This window comes from Vicia villosa, linkage group LG1 (assembly GCF_029867415.1).
Source record: "Vicia villosa cultivar HV-30 ecotype Madison, WI linkage group LG1, Vvil1.0, whole genome shotgun sequence".
Lineage (NCBI taxonomy): Eukaryota > Viridiplantae > Streptophyta > Magnoliopsida > Fabales > Fabaceae > Vicia > Vicia villosa.
The window spans coordinates 243,072,854-243,095,535 of NC_081180.1; the positions used below are offsets into that span (position 1 = coordinate 243,072,854).

At 30.8% G+C, this 22,682-nt stretch overlaps 1 protein-coding gene across 1 annotated transcript; it reads right to left on the reverse strand.

The window, feature by feature from the left end:
* Positions 1–7,011: 7,011 nt before the first annotated feature.
* Positions 7,012–7,841, reverse strand: LOC131624736 (pathogenesis-related protein 1-like). The gene has a single exon (XM_058895659.1). It carries the CDS (start codon positions 7,812–7,814, stop codon positions 7,335–7,337), a length of 480 nt encoding a protein of 159 aa, XP_058751642.1. The 5' UTR covers positions 7,815–7,841; the 3' UTR covers positions 7,012–7,334.
* Between the last annotated feature and the right edge of the window lie 14,841 nt (positions 7,842–22,682).

The following is a 22,682-nucleotide window of genomic DNA, read 5'->3' on the forward strand; positions in this document are numbered from 1 at the left end:
TAATTTATATAATCAAATGGTGTTTTGAGTTGTGGCTCGAACTATTTTTTTTAAAACACCGAGCTTATTTGTTTGTGGTAGGATATGTTTATAGGTACACTAATGAATGTTTACCTATATAATGTTGTGGTTGTAACTGGTGTTTATTGTACATGTATTGTTGGTATAAAATATGTGTCTTATTGATGATTATGACATTAATCGATGTATGTGGGTGATGAGCATGTTATGGTTGATGCATGCATTCATAATCATTATGTGGCTGGTCCTTGACGATGGTGGATCAGTGGTAGCTAATTCCCATTGTGAGGAATTAGTGAGTGGGTGTTACCGTATCCTTGACGATGGTGGATCGGTGAGTTGGGTTATATCCCACATTTTTGGTACCACATGCATGTAGTTGCATTGCATTAGGTTGTTTTGCTATTATAACATGAATGGAAGATTGTCCAATGTTATAATATGTGTTAATTTGGTTGTTTGCTTTCTGATTCTATGGTTTGAATCTGATCATAACTGTAATTGGGTGAATGGCATGTGAAATGATATTTTATTATTTATATCTTATAACATTATTTAAATGTGAATGAGACTCACCCTTACTGTTGTTATTTTTCAGATTGAGGAGTAGCTCTTGTACTTGGTGAGGATTAGCTCGTCAAGTAGTTGTTAGAGTCAGTTGGGTCCGTGTCATGCTCTGGTCGTGTAACACTGGGGGCGTCGTTTAGAATTATTTGTTGAACTTTTTATTTTGGATGGATTTGTATGTTGACGCTTTAAGTCTGTGACTTGGCTGTTTGTTATTCAGATGTTAAAGATAATTCCGCTGTGTTAACATGATGAATCTGAATAAATTTGGTTGACGTTCTCCTTTATGGCATGACATGAGTATTATTGTTGGATTATATGGAAGTTGTAATGCCCTTTTCATGTTTACTCTGATTATTGTTTATTATTTATGTGGGGTATTAGAAGGGTGTTACAAAGGCCATCCTCACTAGATGTCTGAGTTCCTGACAAAGCGAACACTTTACCACCTACAGTTGTCTTCTTTGGCTTCTGACACTGGCTATCAAAATGCCCCTCCGCACCACAGTTAAAGCAAACAACATCCTTATGCTTACAATCAGATGACATGTGTCCTGTCTTACCACAACGATAACACCTCTTCACATCAGTAGTACAAGCATTGCTCTTATGACCAGGTCGACCACATTTGAAGCATATAATCCTAGCAGGCGCATCTCTCCCACTAGTCTTATGACCATGAGTGACTCTTTGCTTCCCTTTACCAGCATCATACGGTTTCTCGCGGTTTTGTTGATTCTTGCCCCTCTTCTCATTAATAACACGATAATGAGCATTGTTGTCCTCCTCATAAATCCGACAACTATCCACCAAATCAACAAAAATACGGATCTTCTGGTAACTAACTGCTTTCTTGATTTCTGGACGTAACCCATTCTCAAACTTGATACACTTGGAAAACTCACCATTCACACCATTATAGTATTGGTAAAACTTAGCCAGCTCACCAAACTTAGCAGCATACTCCACAACAGACTTGTTCCCTTGTTTCAGCTCAAGGAATTCAATCTCCTTCTTACCACGGACATCCTCAGGAAAGTATTTCCTTAAGAACTCCATGCGAAACGCAATCCAAGTGATCTCCTCACCATGAGCCTCCAACCTCCTACGGGTCTCTAGCCACCAATCATCCGCTTCTTTAGCCAGCATATGAGTGCCATATCTAACCTTATATGCAGGAGTGCAATCCATAACACGGAAGATTCGCTCAATCTCCTTCAACCAATCAAGAGCACCATCGGGATCATACGTACCCTTGAACACTGGCGGATTCTCCCTCTGGAAAGTTGCCAAACTACGAGATCCAACATTCTCGTCAGCATTAGGTTGGTTCTGCATAGCCTGAGCCATCGCTTCCAAAGCAGCAGCTATCGCAGCGTCATTCCTCCCAGCCATAGCGTCACTACAACACAAAAACAATCAGCACAAACAACAATACATGATTGTTAGACTACACTACGACTCTACACTTGACGAACAAGACCAACCAGGCTCTGATACCACTAATGTAACACCCCAATTCTACCCGTGGAATTTACTTAAAATCAGAGTATAAAAATTCACAAAAATAAACAATTGAGGTATCACATATTCATTCTCAATGACAAATCACCTCGTCGCATAAAGCGGATACATAGCATTCATAGAAGTATGGAAGAACCGACAACATCGAATGATAGTCTTTAACATAAAACAACTTCCATAGAAGTGCAACGGAAACTCAACAATTAGTTCAAAGATTTCATAACATCTTAATTCAACAATTAACACAATTAAAGTGACAATCTCAATTAAACAACTCAAGTATTTGCCAAAACATAATAAATCAGTAGCAAGTAAATTAACGCGTTCGTCCCCCCGAGTGCTACGTATCAGAGCAACAACGACTCAAGACCAACTCGGCTAACCTCCTCTCAATGCGAATCACCTGCACGTTACCAATATAAAGGCAACGGCGAAACAAAGAAAGGGTGAGATATCAATTCATATAATCGAGCGCATGATAAATTATATATTGGAAATTAGACATATGCGGTTAATCACATTCACAAGAATTGATATCATCATACTATTCACAAAGTCATTAATTCACTATTCACATACTTCCGTCATAAAACAAGTCATAAAGTTACAATCACAATATATTCACAAAATGTCACAAGGTATAACTCACTTAAGACACATGGGACATGACTCATGTATATGCATGTGGTACCAATCGGAGCTTCAACCCCCGTCACCAATTGCCATTTGGCCCGTCATGTTTGCCATAGTTTTCAGGCCGTCATGTTTGCCATAGTTTTCAGGCCGTCATGTTTGCCATAGTTTTCAGGCCGTCATGTTTGCCATAGTTTTCAGGCCGTCACAGAGTATATACAAATGTATGTGACTCGATGAACCGAACATCACACAACATCATCATCATTTACTTCACAAAATAATCATCACAAGGCACACGCCCATATCACAATTATCATTATTAACTCAAGTAATAACACTCACACATTTTACGACAACATCACGTAAACGACGGAACAATTCCGGCAACTCATCAAATCAACAAACAATATCATTAGCAAAAGAATTACAAAGATATTCACAACAATCACATTCACGGTCAAATCCGCAAGGTACCGTAATTTATCGCTAAACCGAATAGTTAATCAAAGTTCTATTTATTCTAATAAATAGGCTTATTAAAAATTAATTCAACTATTAATTTAATCAACCGATTAATATTACAATTTCGACAAAAGAACACCACCATGTTAATGTACTAATTAAGCTTAGCTACCACGTCAATTTTCGTCAAATTCCGGACAACTAAATATACCGCTTAATTCGATAAAACGGGACTGTTTTACATTTGTTCTATGTTTCCAATTATATTCATTTCATAATTGTATTTCCTTTATATTATATACCATTATTATAAACATTATATATGTGTGTTCCTAAGGTAATATTATGAAATCATGACACATAACAGTATGCATATGCAACAGCAAGACAACAAGGAAATACCACATAGTGTATTTTAGCATAAAAATGAAAACATCATGGATTAAGTGCCAAAATGAACATGAATTAAGGAATAAAATAAAAGTATAGCAGTAGCATGAAACGAGAATATCATAGCATAAGCGAGTTACCACACACATACATACGCCGCCGGTCATTCAATTTCTCTAAGGCACAGAGTCGTGTTATTAAACCAACACAATTGCTTTTATTAACAGTTTATTCATTACCCGAATTTCCAACGGAAATTTCAAATAGCAAACTAACATATTCAACACAGGAATTCAATAATCTAAAATCCCTAATCCCAAAATATAATTATTCATAAGCTCTATTATAGGAAAAGAACCCCACCCTTACCTTGGATTGAGTGCAGCTCTAATGGATTCTTGGAGAAATTTGGAGAAAATAGCTCTTGAATGGAATCCCTCTTTGGCCTCCTTCTTCCCTCTAAAACCCTAGTTTTCTTTCTTTCTCCCAAATGACTCCTCTCTATTTTTTTTTTTCTTCTGGTTTTTGACACTTAACAAAACCTATTTTCCATTTAATTTCATATTTGGGCTTAACATACTAACACCACATCTCTATTCCTCAATTAAAATAAAATAGGCCCAATATTCTCCTTAACTTAAAATAAATAAGTCAAATTACTACTTCTAATAATATTCCACTATTATTCCATAAAAAAAATAATATTTGATTAGTTAATATATCGGGTTAATACCCAATAACTCATATTTACGGTCTAATCTCAAATACTCAGAAAATTCCCAAAACGCTACATATTAGCTTATTAATATTTCTAATACTAAAAATATTAAAATTTGTGATTAAATGTCGATCCGCTATCCCGAACTACTACCGACTAAATCGCTTAAAACGCAAAAATTCAATAAACATCACAAACGTCTAAATTAAGCGAATAGATAAATTTCCGGGCGTTACAATAATTGTATGCGGTTGATTTAAGACTTATGGAAGTTTGTCGTGTAGTCGCTATGATTTTATCAAACTTCTGATAAACTTCCGTTAACTTTAAATCCGAGAACATCCTTCACTCACCATCGATATTTCTTACTAACATTTTGATGATATACTTGACAAGTTTCAAGATGGTCATCTTTAACATCTAATAATTAACTTTAATTTCCACACTTTATTATATTTTTCTTGCTTTATGCTTTATTTTATCATTCATCATGTTTATGCTTCCGTTACTTTCTTTTTGTTCATTTGGACCATACTCTTTTTTTTGTGCTAAAAAAGTAATAATCTACTTAAAATCTAAAAAAACATAAGGCTCCTACGGACTATTGATTACTATCCCGAGCATTTTGGAGACATAGACTTGTTGGACTTAGTACCTCTGGACCATGTGATTCTGCTATTATTCTATATGTTATTCTGTCTGGCATTGGATTGTTGTCTGTTTGTGTGTGCAGGTATTTCCTCGAAAGCCCGTGGTGGTTAATTCAAAGGCGTCGTGATAAGGATTTTACCCGAAAACAGCCGTTACTCTGTCCAATTTTTATTAAAATTTTAATGTGCTTAATGTAAAGTGGTAATGCTTTGGTTAAGTGTTGGTAGTCCCTTCATCTCTTGGCCCTTTCTTAGATTTTCAAAATCTTCTCCATTTTTTAAAAATCTTCTTATGTTTGGAATCTCTTTTAAACCCTTTTCTTTAAAAATATCTTTTGCCCTTAGTGGTCTTTCTTTCAAAGTTTAGACACCATTAATTGTCGTAGTGAGTTGTGATACCCCATGATTTTGAGATTGATTGATATGATGGAGTCTTTTCCACCTGAGAGAGCTAGTGGCATACTCGTTGATTTTCATCTGAGTTGGATCCCTTCTTTCATTTGTGATGCAAAGAATCCATTTGTTCTCATGATCAAGATCAATGGCTGGGTATTCTCTCCGACGACGATAAAGTGTTTATTCATTTTTAAAAACCTTTCCCTTTTAAGTTGAACTACATTAGCTCTGACTTCTCCATTGCACCGAGGAGGTATGTAGGCACAAGGCTTAATGTCTTGCCGAACTTGATTTAAACAAACCTTTCTTTTACACACACATGACACATATTTTCATAAAGGTTCATGTGGAGTACCACAGATATGGGGGGTGCTTAAAACCTTCCCCTTGTATATTCAACACCCGTACCTAAGATCTCTTTTTGTTTTAAAAATAAACTTTGGGTTTTCTTCATTCTTTTCTCATTTCCTTTGGAAACAATAAAGTGTGGTGGCGACTTTCACTGAAATAATGAGTCAAGTCAACTAATGGCTTCGTTCTCAGATTTTCCCCGCTACAGCGACGAGACTCGATCTTCCGATTAAAGTCAGAACTCATGGCCTGAAGAGAACTCGTAGCCGACAAAATTTATGAAAGAATGCCGTCGGAATGGGCCTGATATGATAAAAATTGAGAAAGATATGTATTTTTTAATCTTGTCGTACAGTGCCGGAAACTTCATTTCGGCCATTAATTCTCAATGCTATTGCATTATTCTGGAATTTCTGGTGCAAAATTGGCCTTCGGTCTCAACATACGAAATATCGGGGACATCGAGACATAATTTTTGTTAAAATTTCAGCCGGAGACAATAAACAGCACAAAAGTTATGAATTTTTTATGGTCCAGGAGACAGCGGTTCAACACACTTTTTCACTGTATATTTTAAGGTAAATTGAAAATCCGGACATCTTCTTTAAAAGAAACAATTCCTGACCCGAACACCTGAAATGTAGTAGACCTCAAGACGGTTCTTTTGGTATAAAGATCGCTTCAAAATGATATTCTCGTCAAAAGTTATGATTTTTCGAGTATCCGAAAGACAGTTGAACAGTAAATCCGAGTTTTAGGAACAAATAATTTCCACCACTTTCCTTGATGAATTGGCCTCCGGGTCGAACACGAAAGATATAGAGAATACTGAAACGGTCCCAACTACACGGGAATCAAGCCAAGACAACCTTCCAGCAGGAAGTTACAACTTTTGCACCCGTATCATAAAAACAAACTTTTGATCTGAATTGTCTCAAAATAGTGGAAACTCTTGATTTGTTCTGTGATTCAAAGCACGCTGAAGTACGAGGACACTTGCTATGAAAGGGTTTGGAATGGTCCTTGATAAGAGAGGTTGAGAAAAAAGTGCTGACCGTATCTAAACTTCAGGAAACCTGAATTCTCACTTCACTGTATTGATTGACAGAACAATTATTTCTGCTATAGCTTTTGCAAAATAGAACCTTGATCTCGTGATCATAGAGCTAGTGACATATATGTATGCATGATTTAATAGAGGGACGCACATGAATGCAAAGTCTAAGCTAATTAAAACAGGAGGACAAATTTTAAAGTGCATCAAATGAAAACTTCAAAATATGTGAAACTGCAGAGTTTTCTTGGCAATCATACAAAATGATAAATTTATTTATTTCATGATCTCTTGATGGAGAAAGCAAAAGCATGACAGAATACAAGAGATATTTCACATCTAAAATACTACCACAATTTCTTAAACTGATGGTAATAATTAACTTTCAAGTTAATACATAAACATAATTTTAATATTTGAGAACTATCAAGATATTTAAAATAATGAGTCAGAAACTCATCACGTACATATTTTTTTCGGTTATTATTTATTTATACATTCATGATAATGATATGGCTTCAATATCTGAATTGAAACAAGTGATGATGATATGAAAGTCTCACACTTAGTATGGCCTTTCATCAACATAGTTGCCTGGTGGATCATAGTTGCATGTAATGAAAGTTCCTCCATTGTCACAACTCACTTTGGCACATCCGAGACGAACTGAGTTTCTCCAAACAACTTGAGTATAATGGAGGCATTCGCCACCAACACATGAGTTACTATTATAATCATAGTTAGGTTTTTCATCCACCCACAATTTCACTGCATCGGTTCCACTCAAGTCACCGGTGCTCATCGCGATATTCTCCCCATAACGGCCACCACCACCGGAGTGAATCAGTTGACAATCCTTACGTTGATTAGCATAACTTTGAGCAAAAGCAGTGACAGTGTCGTCCCAAACTATATCGGACACACCAACCTCAGATCGTACTGCGTTGTGCGCGTTCACGTAATCGGTTGGTGAGTCCTGTGCATGTGCAACGTGAACTATAACAAAGGACAAAGCTAAAATATACAATGGAGAAAATGAACACATTTTTGTTATACAATTTGTTTCAGAAGTATAAAATGGTTTTTGATGAAAAATTATGAGGTTCTAATGATGTATTTATAGTAAAGTTTTACACAAATTTTGTTAGGGAGTGGAAAGGTTATTTTTCTTGTAGAAAAATAAGGTTATTAAAAGCCAAAAAAAAAAAATTAATTACGTAAGAAACAAGTTACACCAATTATAGTAAAATAATTAGAGAGGAGTGGCTATGGATAATCAAGTAATGAGAAGATGGAAATATTATCCAAATTAAATTATCATCAATTATTTATCCAACAAAACGTAATTTTGTTAATGTCATTAATATATTTCATTAAGTTTTTCAGGTGAATTTATGGAATTCTAGGAACGGTTGCAATAGAACAATAAAGTTTAGTCTAACATAGTCTACTTGACTTCTCAATATAATTTGTCAACTCCAAAGAGATTATCATAACTTTTTTTTTAATAAGCAAAGAAGCACGGAATGAGTACCGGTGAAAGAAGATTATGTTCCAATTGAGCGTTAAGATAGGTAGAATATGGGATCCCTACTAAATTCGTAAAAATTACAATTGGTGTGTATAATATTCCCAACAAAAGACAACCTCCAAACTATAACTTAAATCGTTTTTCAATTTAAAAAACGTGAAGGAAGATAAATAATAATTGATGGTTACGTCAGAACAAAAAATTGCAACTAAGAAGTAAGAATGTTTTAATAGTGTAGATAAATATTTGGAGAATGATCTGTTTAATGATTTCATTTAATGTGTGACTATGATATAATCTATAGTAACAACATATATGGTTAAAACGTGACCTAATGGTGTTAGAATGCCTAGAAATCTAAATATAAATATATGTAGTAAATAGTTATGGAAGAAATTCTCAAACCTCACAATAGCATTTAAGCCCTTCTATAATATGAACTTTTCCTTCTCATGTGATTTTAACTCTTTATTTCTAAAATAATTTTTTCTTTTTTAGTAAACAAGAAATATATTGATAAGGAGAATTAAGGGTTCTCAATCCTGTTTACAAAAGAACGGCACTAGACCGGAACACAAGAAGAAAGGCCTACACCAAATACTTATACCTTATATACTGTTTACCGTATTTTTACGGTGAACAGTTTTTTGATTAAAATATATATTTTTTATAAAAAAATATTTATTTTTAAAATTTATTTTATAACACAAATATAAGATTATGGCATTAACCAACTTGACAATTGCATTAACAACAAAAAATATACGTCATTAAATATTTATTTTATTTATAACTTACTAACCACTTGCATTTTTTTATTAACCAATAAAGTACATATTATTAACCATGTTCTATGTTCTGACACTAAATCATAAATGTATTAACCAATTTCTACACTTCATTGAACAATTTTAATTTATTATTATTTTTTTTATATTTGAGAACTCATTAATCACGTTATGAACTGTATAAACAACTTAATACACAATATTAATCAAAGTTTGTTTACCACGTTAGATTTAATATTTCATATCAGAACACTCGATAACCAAATTATTAATTATATTAACCAATTTATAATACTCAATTAACTAACTTTACTTTATAACTTAAAAATACATTTTATCTTACAATATATATTAACCAAAATGTGAATTGTATTAAGCAAGTTCTCATATTTCATTCACTAAAATAATTTTAAAAAACATAAAAAAATCTATTAAAAAAAAAGCATTGTTCACGTATTTGTGAAGAGTGTATTAGGTGTAGGTAAATGGTGTAGGAATACTATTTCTCAATAATTAAATCACAAATATTAATTTCTATTTGTTATTTAATTCATATTTGCAATGACGTCTATATATTAGAGGATTTCTCAAAAATAGTAAACGGTTATTTATATCTATGATTATCAGACAAAGAAACAAATGTATGACATTAATTAATGCATATGAAAAAATAAGTCACCAAATCAATTCATAACATACAAAAATATTGCTTTATCATTAAAATTTACATTGATCACCCGTACAACATAACGGATTCATAAGTTTCAAACTTGTGGGATATCCATGCGTTCGCACGGGTACCGGTATGATACGCGCATTTGTTTTTAAAATATAATAAAACTGAATTTTTTTTAAAAGAGATAACTAATAGTGCCTACAATTCTTTCAATATTTAAAAATATTTGAATTAATATATATATATATATATATATATATATATATATATATATATATATATATATATATATATATATATATATATATATATATATATATATATATTATATAAATATTTTTTTATGAAATTATTGTCGAAAATATTTAAACCAACAATAAAGTTGTTTTTATTATTATTCAGTATTTTGATGAGTATTTTTATGTTTACGTTAATATTCAATAATTTTGTTTTCCCTTAATATTCAATATTTTAATTACTAATTTCATTTTCTCGATAATATATAATATTTTTAATCAACAATTTCATGTTCACGTTTAATATTCAATATTTTGATTAGTAACTTTATGTTGTCATTAATATTGAATATTGGATCAGTAACTTCATATTTCCGTTAATATTGAATATTTTGATTAGTAACTTCATGCTCCTCCTGTTAATATTCAATAGTTTGATCAATAACATCGTGTTCCCCTTAATATTCAAGATTTAAATTAGTAGATTCATGTTTTCGTTATTATTCAATATTTTGATCAGTAACATCATGTTCCCGTTAATATTTAATATTTTGATCAGTAATTTAATATTCCCATTAATATTCAATATTTTGATTCATGTTCCCGTTAATATTAAATATTTTTATTATCTTGAATAATTTTGAATATTAGATTTTCCATATATTACCAAAATTATTTTAGATCAATAATATATATTTTGATTTTCCATATATTATTTTAAAATTTTTTGTATCTTGAATATAATAACCAGTGCATTGGCACGGATTTGAATATTGTTACTTGTGCGAACACATGATACTTGTGTGTTTCATATATAAAAATCAATTTACAAATCAAATTTATTATTTCATATATAAAAAATATTTGAATCAACAGTATAATTATTCCTATATATAAATACATTTTAATGAAATTATTTATAAAAATATTTAAATCAACAGTAAACTTATTCTCGTTATTATTATTCAATATCGAATTAAATGTGTTAATAACAGTACAATATGCACATATCTTATATGTACGTGTGTGTATGTGTACTATATTATTTCATATTTAGACGGAATTGACCCATTAAATTTTTAAATTTAATATTTCAATTTTTTTATATTATATATAAATAAATATATATTGATCACTGAAGGTACTTGTCCGGTTAAAATTTTAAATTTTATAAATGACAAATAAACTGTATGATTAATAAAAAATATCATACAATTTTGATATTATTTATTCATACATTACTTATGTTTATTTCTATTAATATTTATATTGAAGTTCATTTGATTCATTAAAATTGTATGTTTATTTTGTACCCAACAAATTTTGTATGATTATTTATTTAATTATAGAAATTGATTATCTTATGCTTATATACATTTAAAATAAATTAACGTCAATAAAATATGTGATTCTCCTATCAATTCATAGATTAAAAACTCTATATACTATTTTATGTATAGTAATAAATTATCATGTTTCAGTTTATAAATATATAATTGTTTTTTATGCGGTTCTCATATTTAATATTTAATTGTCCTTTATTTAATTGATTACTATACATTTAATAAAGTTTTTTATATTTTATAAACTTATAATAGAATGGTAAAATAGTTTGTGTACATATTTTTCTTCTTTGTTTAAGCTAAGTAATAATCTCATATAAAAGAAAAATAAAATTATTGGCTATATCATTTAAAACTTATTTAAAGATTATTAAAGAATATTCGATAAACAAATATTCAAACATAAACTAAAAAGTTAGAGTAATAATTATATAATTAGTTTAATGATAAAGTCTAATAAAAGATTTGAAAGATTCTTAACCTTCTTTTTAAGATATATTAAAAAATAATAAGGTAAATTTTATATGAATTGAATGTTTTTTTTTTAGCAATATGAATTGAATGATATTATATAGAAATAACTAAACATTTTTTAATTGAAAGAAATTTAAGGATTTAAAAAACTTTAAGATAATTAAATAAATTTAATGATTAAAAAAAACTATAACGTAAGTATTTCCAATTTCTCTATTTAATAATTTTTTAAAATAAACTTTATGATTCAACTTTATTATTTTTTATTTGTAAAATGAAAAATGTGAAATATTAAAAAGTGAATCATATTATTTATGCCATTAAAAATAGATACAAATACGAAGAAAAAAAAATACTAACTAATATGGTAGAAATATAAGTTAAATTTTAATTAATATGCATTATGACGAGATATTTTAAATTATTTGCATTATTTATACTATATATATATATATATATATATATATATATATATATATATATATATATATTAAATAGTATCTTAAATGCAAATAAATTATTATTTATAGTGATTATAAAATAAAAATATTTACTGAAACCAACCAAAATGTTGATTATGTTTGTCATCTTAAAAAAATTATTAACCATTAAAATGATTTACTACCCCAATAAATAAGATGGATATTATTATATTTGATAATAAATAATTGAATGTCAATAAAATAGATTAACCTAATTAATATATTGATTTTCATAAAAGATATAAACTATCCAAATTTCATCAATTAAAATATTTAAAATAAAGTTTAGTCTACTTGACTTCTCAATGTAATAAATAATAAAAATTTGGTCAGAGAACATGAGCAATCCAAGACTTACTGGTTTGTCAACTCCAAAGAGATCATAATGGATGGTTATCATTTGTTCAGAACAAAAAATAGCAACTAAGAACGTTGGACAATGATGTATTTAATAATTTTATCTAGTGTGTGAGTATGATATAATCTATCGTGACAAATGAGATCAGAACGTGATCTAGTGATATACGTCTTGAACATCTAAATATATGCGGTAAGTAGTTATGGAAGAGATTTCTAAACCTCACAATAGCATTTATGAACTTCTTTAATGAGTTTTTGCATTTCCATACGATTTTAACTCTTTATCCCTAAAGTAATTAAGACTATCTATTTCTAAAATGATCAGAGAAAAACAAATGTATAATATTAATGCATACGAAATATAAGTCACCAAAATTAATTCATAACACACAAAATATTGTCTTATCATTAAACTTTACATTGATCACCAACACAGGGAGCTTAACTCTCGTAGAGCAAAAGATTTACAACATAAGAGATTCGTAAGCTTTAAATTTATAAACATCTTCAACACTTGAAGAAAAGAAAAAATTAACTGTGACACTTTAACAACTTGCAATCTTCAACCAGCATTAGACTTGATTGTGCTATATTATTTAGAAATGATAAGACGAGAGACACATCAGACTGGATTTTCTTTCCTTCTTTGGTAGTAACTTTCTTTTTCTTAAATTCTAAACCTTTTTTCATTTCCCCAACACATATATTTTTATAGAATTTCTTCAGCTAGTGCATTGTCTCCATACTTGAGTATTAGGTCTTATGATTATCTAATGATTAAGCCCAACGAATATGGCACATTTCTTTGTTTACTAGTTCTTGTATTGATATTAGTACACGATACATGGAAGCACTCAAAATAATTTTTCAAAACTTAAGGGAACTTCTATGGTGAATTGGTAAGAATGAGAGTTTTAAAAAAGTTATTCGAAAATGGATTCAGTGTTATACGAGGATGTGTAATTCACAATATTTGGATTAATCTAACGATGAACTTAATATATTTATTTTATTTATAGTACAAAAAATTAATCATGATCTTCAATATTTAATCGGGTCACTTCAATCCGGTTTCGGACCCGTAATCATCATCTTGACCATGACTTAGACCTTGCAAAGATGGGTGTTTATCATCTTTAATTATATCTCGTGAACAAAAAATTCGAAAATCATCAAATCAACTAATTAATTCACAAACTATATACCGTTCGAATCGGAATTTCACCACGATTTCAAATATGTATTCAAAATTGCAAAACAAGCCATGAATTTGATAAGTCAAACCAAAAAAGATGTGTAAAACTCGAACACAAACACGCTCGATCTGGCTTGCTTATGAGATTTTATAAAAAAAACAAATTATAGAATCGAGTTTGTGGTGAAATTCCGCTTCTAATGGATTATTCATTTACTTGAAACAATTAAGAATAATGATTTTTCCATTTTAATTTGTGTTCTTAAGTTCATGAAAGTTCTTGGACAAAATATTTGAAAATCATCAAATTAACTTATTAAAACAGAAATTATATAACGTTGGAACTGGAATTTCACCTCGATTTTAAATATGTATTCAAAATTACAAAACAAGCAGTGAAATTGACAAATTGAAGCAAAAAAGTGACGTGAAACTTGAATGCAAACACACTCGATCCAATTTGGTTATGAGCTTTTACAAAAAAAAAAACTAAATATATAATCGTGCCCGTGGTAAAATTATGCTTCTAATGGTGTATTCATTTGCTTAAAACAATTAAGAATCATGATTTTGTCATTTTTATTGAAGAGTAATTCATTATTCAGAAGATGAGCATCAGAAGTTCTGATGTGGGCTGATCTTCTGATAGTTACTCAGAAGATAGTGTTGACCAGAAGTTCTACCTTCTGGGTCCTGTTAGCTTAGCTATTTAGTTAAATGGTACTTTAATACTTTGTAGTATTGTACTGTTTGTACTTTAAACTTGTTCACTAAGTTTAGTCTGTTAGGGCTTAGGTGGCAATTTTTCTTTTGTATAAATAGCCTTGTAGTAGTTATCATTTATTAACAATGCAAGTAGAATATACAACTTTATTCTCTCATTAATCTTTGTGTCGTTATTCTCTTTATCATCATCTTTATTCACTGTGCACCAACAATTGGTATCTAGAGCTCCGGTTCCAAAGACAGGGAGACACGAGTGAACGTGAGTTTGTGTGACTGTGTGATTGATTTTGTTTCTAGGAAACTAAGTTGTGTTGAATCATATTTTTTCTTGGCTGTTTGTGGGTTGGGAAACACTGTGTGAGTGTGAGTGAAGTCTTTTTGTCTGCACAAGTTTAAAGATGAGTGGAAGCAATTTGAATACCAAACTTCCAGTTCTTGATGGTAAAAGTTGGAATAGATGGATGATTCAAATGCGTGTATTATTTGGTGCTCAAGATGTTCTAGATCTTGTCACTGGAGGATATGTTCCGGTTGCAGCGGATGCAACAGAAGAACAAAGAGAAACACAGAGAGAGACGAAGAAGAGAGATCAAAAGGCGTTGTTCTTCATCCATCAATGTGTGGATGTGAATGTGTTTGATAAGATTGCAGATTCTATGACGTCAAAGGAGGCGTGGGATATACTGGTCAGGTGTTAAGGTGGTGATGTATCAGTGAAGAAGGTGAAGCTTCAATCCCTTAGAAAGCAATATGACAATCTCAACTTGAAGAACAATGAGAAACTTTCTGAGTATATCTCTAGAGTGATTTTGATCACTAATGAGATGAAGGCTTGTGGAGAAACTCTTTCTGAACAAGTAATCATAGAGAAGATATTGAGGTCACTTACTCCTCAATTTGATTATATTGTTGTATCTATTAAACATTCTAAATATATGGAAACCATGAGAATAGAAGAGTTGCAAAGCAGTTTATAAGCACAAGAGTTGGGTCTGACTGAGAGAACTTCTGAGAGAGAAGTTGAGCAAGCTCTGAAGGCTTCTTTTGTCAAGAAGGACCAGAAGTAGAGACGTGGTGATAGATTCTAGAAGGAAGCCTCAACTTATCATAAGGGAAAAGATAAGAAGAAAAGTCAATGTTACTGTTGCAAACAGTTTGGCCATTTTGCTAGAGACTGTTTGAAAAACAAAGGAAGGAGATTAGAAGAAGAAAATATAGCCAGGGGAGTTTCAGATGATGAACCTGTGCTATTGATGGCTTTAGAGTCTGACGAAAGATGTTCTTCAGAATGGTGGTATATGGACACTGGGTGTTCAAATCACTGGACTGGAAACAAACAATGGCTGATAGATTTTGACTCTGAAAGGAGGACAAAGATCAGATGTGCTGATGATAAGTATCTTTATGCATAAGGAATGTGAAATGTCAAAATCAGAGCTAAGAATGTTCTGATCAAAGATGTTTGGTATGTTCCTGGAGTTAAAAGCAATCTGATGAGTGTGAGTCAGCTCGTTGAAAAAGGTTTCTCAGTTGTTATGAAGAACAATCTATTGAAGTTGTATTATTCCAATGAGAAGTTGATTAAGCAATTTGAACAGGGACACAACAGAACATTCAAGGTGAATGTAGAAACAGCTGAAATAGAGTATCTGAGTGTAGAAGGCTCAGAAGGTGATAGTAAGCTATGGCATAAGAGGTTGGGGCATCTGAACTATAGATGTCTGGGACATCTAAGTTTTAAGAAGCTCGTACATGGCATTTCTAAGATTGTGAAGCCTGAGAAGTCATATGAGGTATGTATGAAAGGCAAACAACCCAGAATTCCATTTGTATCAGAAGTTGCTCCAAGAGGAAAGCATGCTCTGGGAGTAGTGCACTCTGATGTGTGTGGACGATTTCCAGAACCTTCACTTGGAGGAAATAGGTATTTTGTGTCTTTTGTGGATGAGTTCACAAGAATGACGTGGGTAACACTTATCCAGTTTAAGACTGAGGTGTTCACAGAATTCCAGAAGTTCAAGGTGAAGGCTGAGAAGCAGAGTGGTCAGAAGATAAGATTCTCAGAATGGATGGTGGAGGTGAGTATAACTCTACAGAATTCCCGAAGTTCTATGATGATAATGGAATTGAGCATGAGGTTACTGCTCCTTATACTCCTCAACACAATGGTCTGGGTGAACGTAAAAACCATACTTTGCTTGATATGACGAGAAGTATGCTAAAAAATAAGAAGCTTCCTCACAATCTCTGGGGAGAAGTTTTTGATACTGCAGCATATGTGCTTAACATGTGCCCAACGAAGAGGCTGAAGGAAATTGTTCCTTCGGAAAAGTGGACTAAAGAGAAGAAAAGTGTTAGTCATCTGAAGGTTTTTGGTTTTGTGTGTTACAAACACGTTCCAGAAGCTAGAAGGAAGAAGCTGGATGATAGGAGCAAAGTGATGTTACTGGTGGGGTACCATAGTACAGGTGCATACACGCTTTATTGTCCAGAAACTAATAGAGTTGAAGTCAGTAGAGACGTCATTGTGAAAGAATCAGAAGTTTGGGATTGGAGAGAGTCTCAACCAACTTCTGATGTAGAGATAACGTTTGAAGAAGAGTTAGAGTCAGAAGATGAAGAATCTTCTGAAGATAAGTCAGATGGTGAATCTGATTCTGATCCAGATTTTGATGATGATCCAGAGTCTGGTGGTAGTCATGATTCTGGAAGGGAAAACTCTGAAGATGAAGAGTCTGGAGGACAAGCTTATAGAAACGATCATGGAAGGTGGTGACTCTGGAGGTGGTGACTCTAGAGTAGGTGACTTTGAAGTATCTCAAAGGCCACAAAGAGTCAGAACTATACCTAGAAGGTTTGCAGATTATGACATGTTGCAAGATACAGAAGTTGACTCAGAGGGAGATGTCATTCAGTGTGGCATGTTAGTAGATTATGAACCAGTGGGTAATGAAGAAGCGCTCAAGAAAAAAGTTTGGCTGAATGCCATGAAAGAAGAACTTGAGGCTATAGAAAGAAGCAAGACTTGGAAGCTAACAGAACTTCCAAAGAAGAAGAAAGCCATCAGCGTCAGATGGGTTTTCAAGGTAAAGCTGAAACCAGATGGATTAGTTGGTAAACACAAAGCGAGGCTAGTGGCAAGAGGTTTTCTTCAGAAACCTGGGCTAGATTACTTTGAGGTGTTTACTCCTGTAGCTAGACATGAAACAATCAGACTGGTGATTGCGTTAGCAACAAACAGAGGTTGGTCCCTGATGCATCTGGATGTAAAGTCTGCATTTTTGAACGGTCCATTACAATAGGAGGTATACGTGTCACAACCCCTTGGCTCTGTGAAAAAGAATCAGGAAGGAACATTAGAAGTTGTGCACTGTAGCACCCAGAAGCAGATGGCAGATGTTCTGACAAAGGCGATCAAGACGGATCAATTTCTGCTCTTAAGGGATGGAATTGGCGTTGTCAGCTTTGATTGAAGAATATGAATTAAGGGATGGTATTGAAGAGTAATTCAATATTCAGAAGATGAGCATCAGAAGTTCTGATGTGGGCTGATCTTCTGATGGTTACTCAGAAGATAGTGTTGACCAGAAGTTCAACCTTCTGTGTCCTGTTAGCTTAGCTATTTAGTTAAAGGGTACTTTAGTACTTTGTAGTATTGTACTTTTTGTACTTTAAACTTGTTCACTAAGTTTAGTCTGTTAGGGCTTAGGTGACAACTTTTCTTTTGTATAAATAGCCTTGTAGTAACTATCATTTATTAACAACGCAAGTAGAATACACAACTTTATTCTCTCATTAATCTTTGCGTCGTTACTCTCTTTGTCATCATCTTTATTCATTGTGCACCAACAATTTTTATATTCTTGAGTCCATGAAAGTTCATGGATATTCTAGATGAACATAAAAATTTAGATTTAGATGTAAAAGATGAAGATGAAAGATTTGATCTATGAAGTACACAGAGGATGCACAGTAATAATTTGCCGCATATAATACTACTTAGCATTGACTAAAATTAACTAAGTCAACACTTATAATTTAAATCTTTTACTAGAATCTTCTGGAGCCTTGTTGAGTATTTGTCATAGATTTTTGGTGTGACATAATGGGCCCGTTTGTTCTGGCTTTTTTTAAAAATGATTTTTATAGTGTTACCAAATTTTGTGAAAAAAATTTTTACAAAGAAACTTTTTATAAAAGCTTTAAATGAAAATTTTGTTTGAATAGTTATTCTCAAAATGTGATTTTAGATATTTCATCTATTTATGGGGAAAAAATTTGGATATCAAAATTTCAAAAAATCACTTAATTTTGAAGCTATTTCAAATAGATTTTCATAAAAATCATTTTTGAAATACAACGTTTTGAAAATATTATGATTTTGACTAAGTTTTGGTCTTCAATTATGTATGTTTATGTTATAGGATGTCAAATTAAGTGTTTCATTTTAGAAAAAACGAATATAAAAAAACTTGTAATATTTTGAAAAACGGTTTTAAAAAATCTATTTTCAAAAATACAAAGAAAAAATCCATTTTTTTAAAGCTGAAACAAACTGCCCCAATTTGTCACCAATGCAACTTCTACACATCAAAAACAGCATTAAAATTAAAAGAAAGAGCATCTAGTATGTTCATCACTAATTAATTAAATAAATTAAAAAGACGAAAAATAATCTTAATTAAAGATAACTTTGATAAATAATTCAAATATTAAAGGTTTAAATATCTCATCATATATGACTTATTAGTGCCCTAAGAGGATGTTTTCAAACATAGGGGTGATGAACATGAAGGTATGGATGTGAGTGATCTGGTTGTAATTATTTATCAGTCAAAACATAGGTTATTTTCAGTCAAAACAGAAAAAAGAATAACTTGCACATTAGAGACAGGTCAATTCTTATAAATTGCAATTATAAAAATTCCGTAAGAAAATTGTCAGTGATCTAGTTTAATTACAAGTGTGCAATTGTGATTAAACTCTCGGTAAAGTGGAATGGATTAAAGGGCACTCAATAGAGACTTTAACTCGTGGAGTTGTTTGATTAAGAAATTGCTAATTTTCAACATGGACTACTCAACAAAAAGGAAATGTTCCTAAATGAACTAAAAGGAAATGTTTCTTAAAAATACGAAAAGAAAATGCGTCTAAATTTGTTACAGTAAAACTGGACAATCTATCATAATTTAACAATGAGAAGTTGGACATCATTATCCGTAATAAATTATTATCAATTATTTATTAACAAAACATAAGTTATTTTCCGTTATATATCATTAGTTATATTCATTAACTTTGTTTGGGGTGAAATTAAGGAGTTCTATGATCAGTGGCCATAGTACGTTAAAGTTGAGTCTGAATAATTAGGGTTCGGCAATGGTTTTATTTTATTTTATTTTTTTTAACTTTTACGTTTTTACATGTCAATCCCATATTATATATGACATCCTCATTATAAGTGAAAAGTCAAATTTAATCCTACTCAAATTTTCTAAATTTTCAACTATTTCATAAATTTGCAGTTGAAAATCGAAAATATGGTTCCAGGGCAATATCGAAAATTCACTAAAAAAAACTGCTCTGCAGCGACGTGGATCCCACGTCGCAACATGCAACATCACATCACAACCAAAAACTAGCGACGTGTCCACCTACGTCGCAGGAGCACGTGTGGCAACTCATTAGCGACGTGGATACCACGTCAGAAGGTAGCGACGTGACTCCAACGTCGCAATAAAGTTACATGGGAAACATCTCCCTGCACGCAGAGCAGGTGTGGCAGGTGTGGGGAAGTGTGATTTTGACTTTTATAGCGACGTGGAATTCACGTCGCTACTTTGAATGTTATTTTTTTAAAACAATTTAATCACGCAGGACATAATTCCTGAGCAAACGCCCAACTGATAAATCCTTCAACTCCTACTATAAAATTGGGTTTAAGTCTCATTCTTCCTAGAAATGTTCTATCGTACATCCAACTATGATAATACCGATAATATTCTATACTGCACATTTATACAATCATTGTCATTTTGAGTTAGTAATATTAGTCAAGTTAATATTATTCTTAGACGTATACTAGTTAATATTTACTATTCTTAAAAATATTATTTAATAACAATACTACTAATATTTTTAACTACACATGTTATATTGAACATATGTTAACCATAAAGTTACTATTTTTTTAACTACACATTTTAAACTACACATATTGAAAATATTATTTAATAAAAATATTACTAATAAATATTTACTATTATTAAAAATATTATTTTTTATTCAACTATTAAACATGTACCATATAAATATATATTATATATTAAAAAGTACTACTCATATAACACCATAGTTCATAAAGATAATCAATATAATTTTTTATAATATTTTATTTTTAATTTTTAAATATTAATAATATTTTGTAAACATAACTTCTACATTCATTAAGATTAATATGTATATTATTTTTAATAATAATTTCTATTTTTAAAAACAATAATATATATTACATATAAAACATATTCTATTAGAATTTTTTTAATAAAACTATTTTTATCAAATATATACAAAAATGATGTATTTTTAATTATAGTTTGTTTATATTTCTATTTTTCAAAAAAATAACTTATTTTATATAAACATAACAAATTCATAACTTATATGTATAAAAATATTCTCTTTTTAATATTTTATTTTCATAATTGATAATATAAAAATATTATCTTTTTATTATAAACATAAAAAACTTAATTTCTATATATGCAAAAATAATTCTGTTTTAAAAATATTTTCATAATTTTCATAATTATATGTTTTTTATTTATATATTTATACATTTTCGTATATATATATATATTTATACATGATAAAAAGATAATACTTAAGTATATAAAATTAAACTTAGACAAAAAACAGAATATATAAAAATTTATATTAAACTTAGACTAAATAAATTTATTTAGTTATGAAAAACAGAATATATATATATATATATATATATATATATATATATATATATATATATATATATATATATATATATATATTAAACTTAGATATTCTGAAATAAATATACAGAATAAACTCACATCCACACATATAAATTTATATATAGTGAAATTTATATACTAAATTTATAAACTCACATCCACACATTTTTGTATATAAAAATTCATTTTCACAACTAAATAAATTTATTTCAGTATATATATTCTGTTTTTTATATATAAATTAAACTTAAGTATATAAATTAAACAAATATATATAATCAAAAGATAAATCAATTAAAACCTAACTAACAACTAAATAAATCATAATAAAAATAAAATTAAAAAATTACTAAAATACCTCTTCTTCAAATCTCCTTCACTCTTGTAGTACCTCTTCTTCACAATTCTTCAATCTTCAATCTTCAATCTTCAATTCTTCAAAAAAAAAAAACCCTAAATTAAATTAGAAATTTAAAAGTTCTTAAAAAATAAAATTAGTTACCTTAGATTGGTATTTGAGAGAGTGTGTTGAGACAGCAATGGAGGAAGAATAAGGGAGGGGGCGTTGGAGCTTTGGAGGAACAACAGGGGGGAGGGGGCGTTGGAGAAGAAGAACAGGAGAGAGTAGTGTTTAAGTTTTCGTTTTGTTTCTGAAACGTATAAGTGTTTTCGTTTTGTGAATAAATATATAAGGACATCAGCGACGTGGACATCACGTCGCTACTTTGCCACGTGGGTTGCACGCCGCTACCCTCAAACGGTCAAAATAATAATTACACACTCTGCCACATCTGTAAAAGTGGCAGAGTTATTTTCCCAGGTATAATGTTGCGACGTGGAGGTAACGTCACTACTAAAATTCAAAAATTTTCAAATCTCCCTCCAACTACAACGTTAAAGTTTGTATTTTTTCTATCTTTTACTTTTTTAGTAGCGACGTGACTCACACGTCGCAACTGTTTTTTAAAAAAAAAACAACCTCTGACACGTCTGATTATAACGTTGGATTGATTTTTTAATTATAAAAGTATGTTGTGACGTGGGAAACACGTCGCAACTACTCACGTGGAAGACACGCCACTAATATATGTCGCAGGAGAACATATTTCT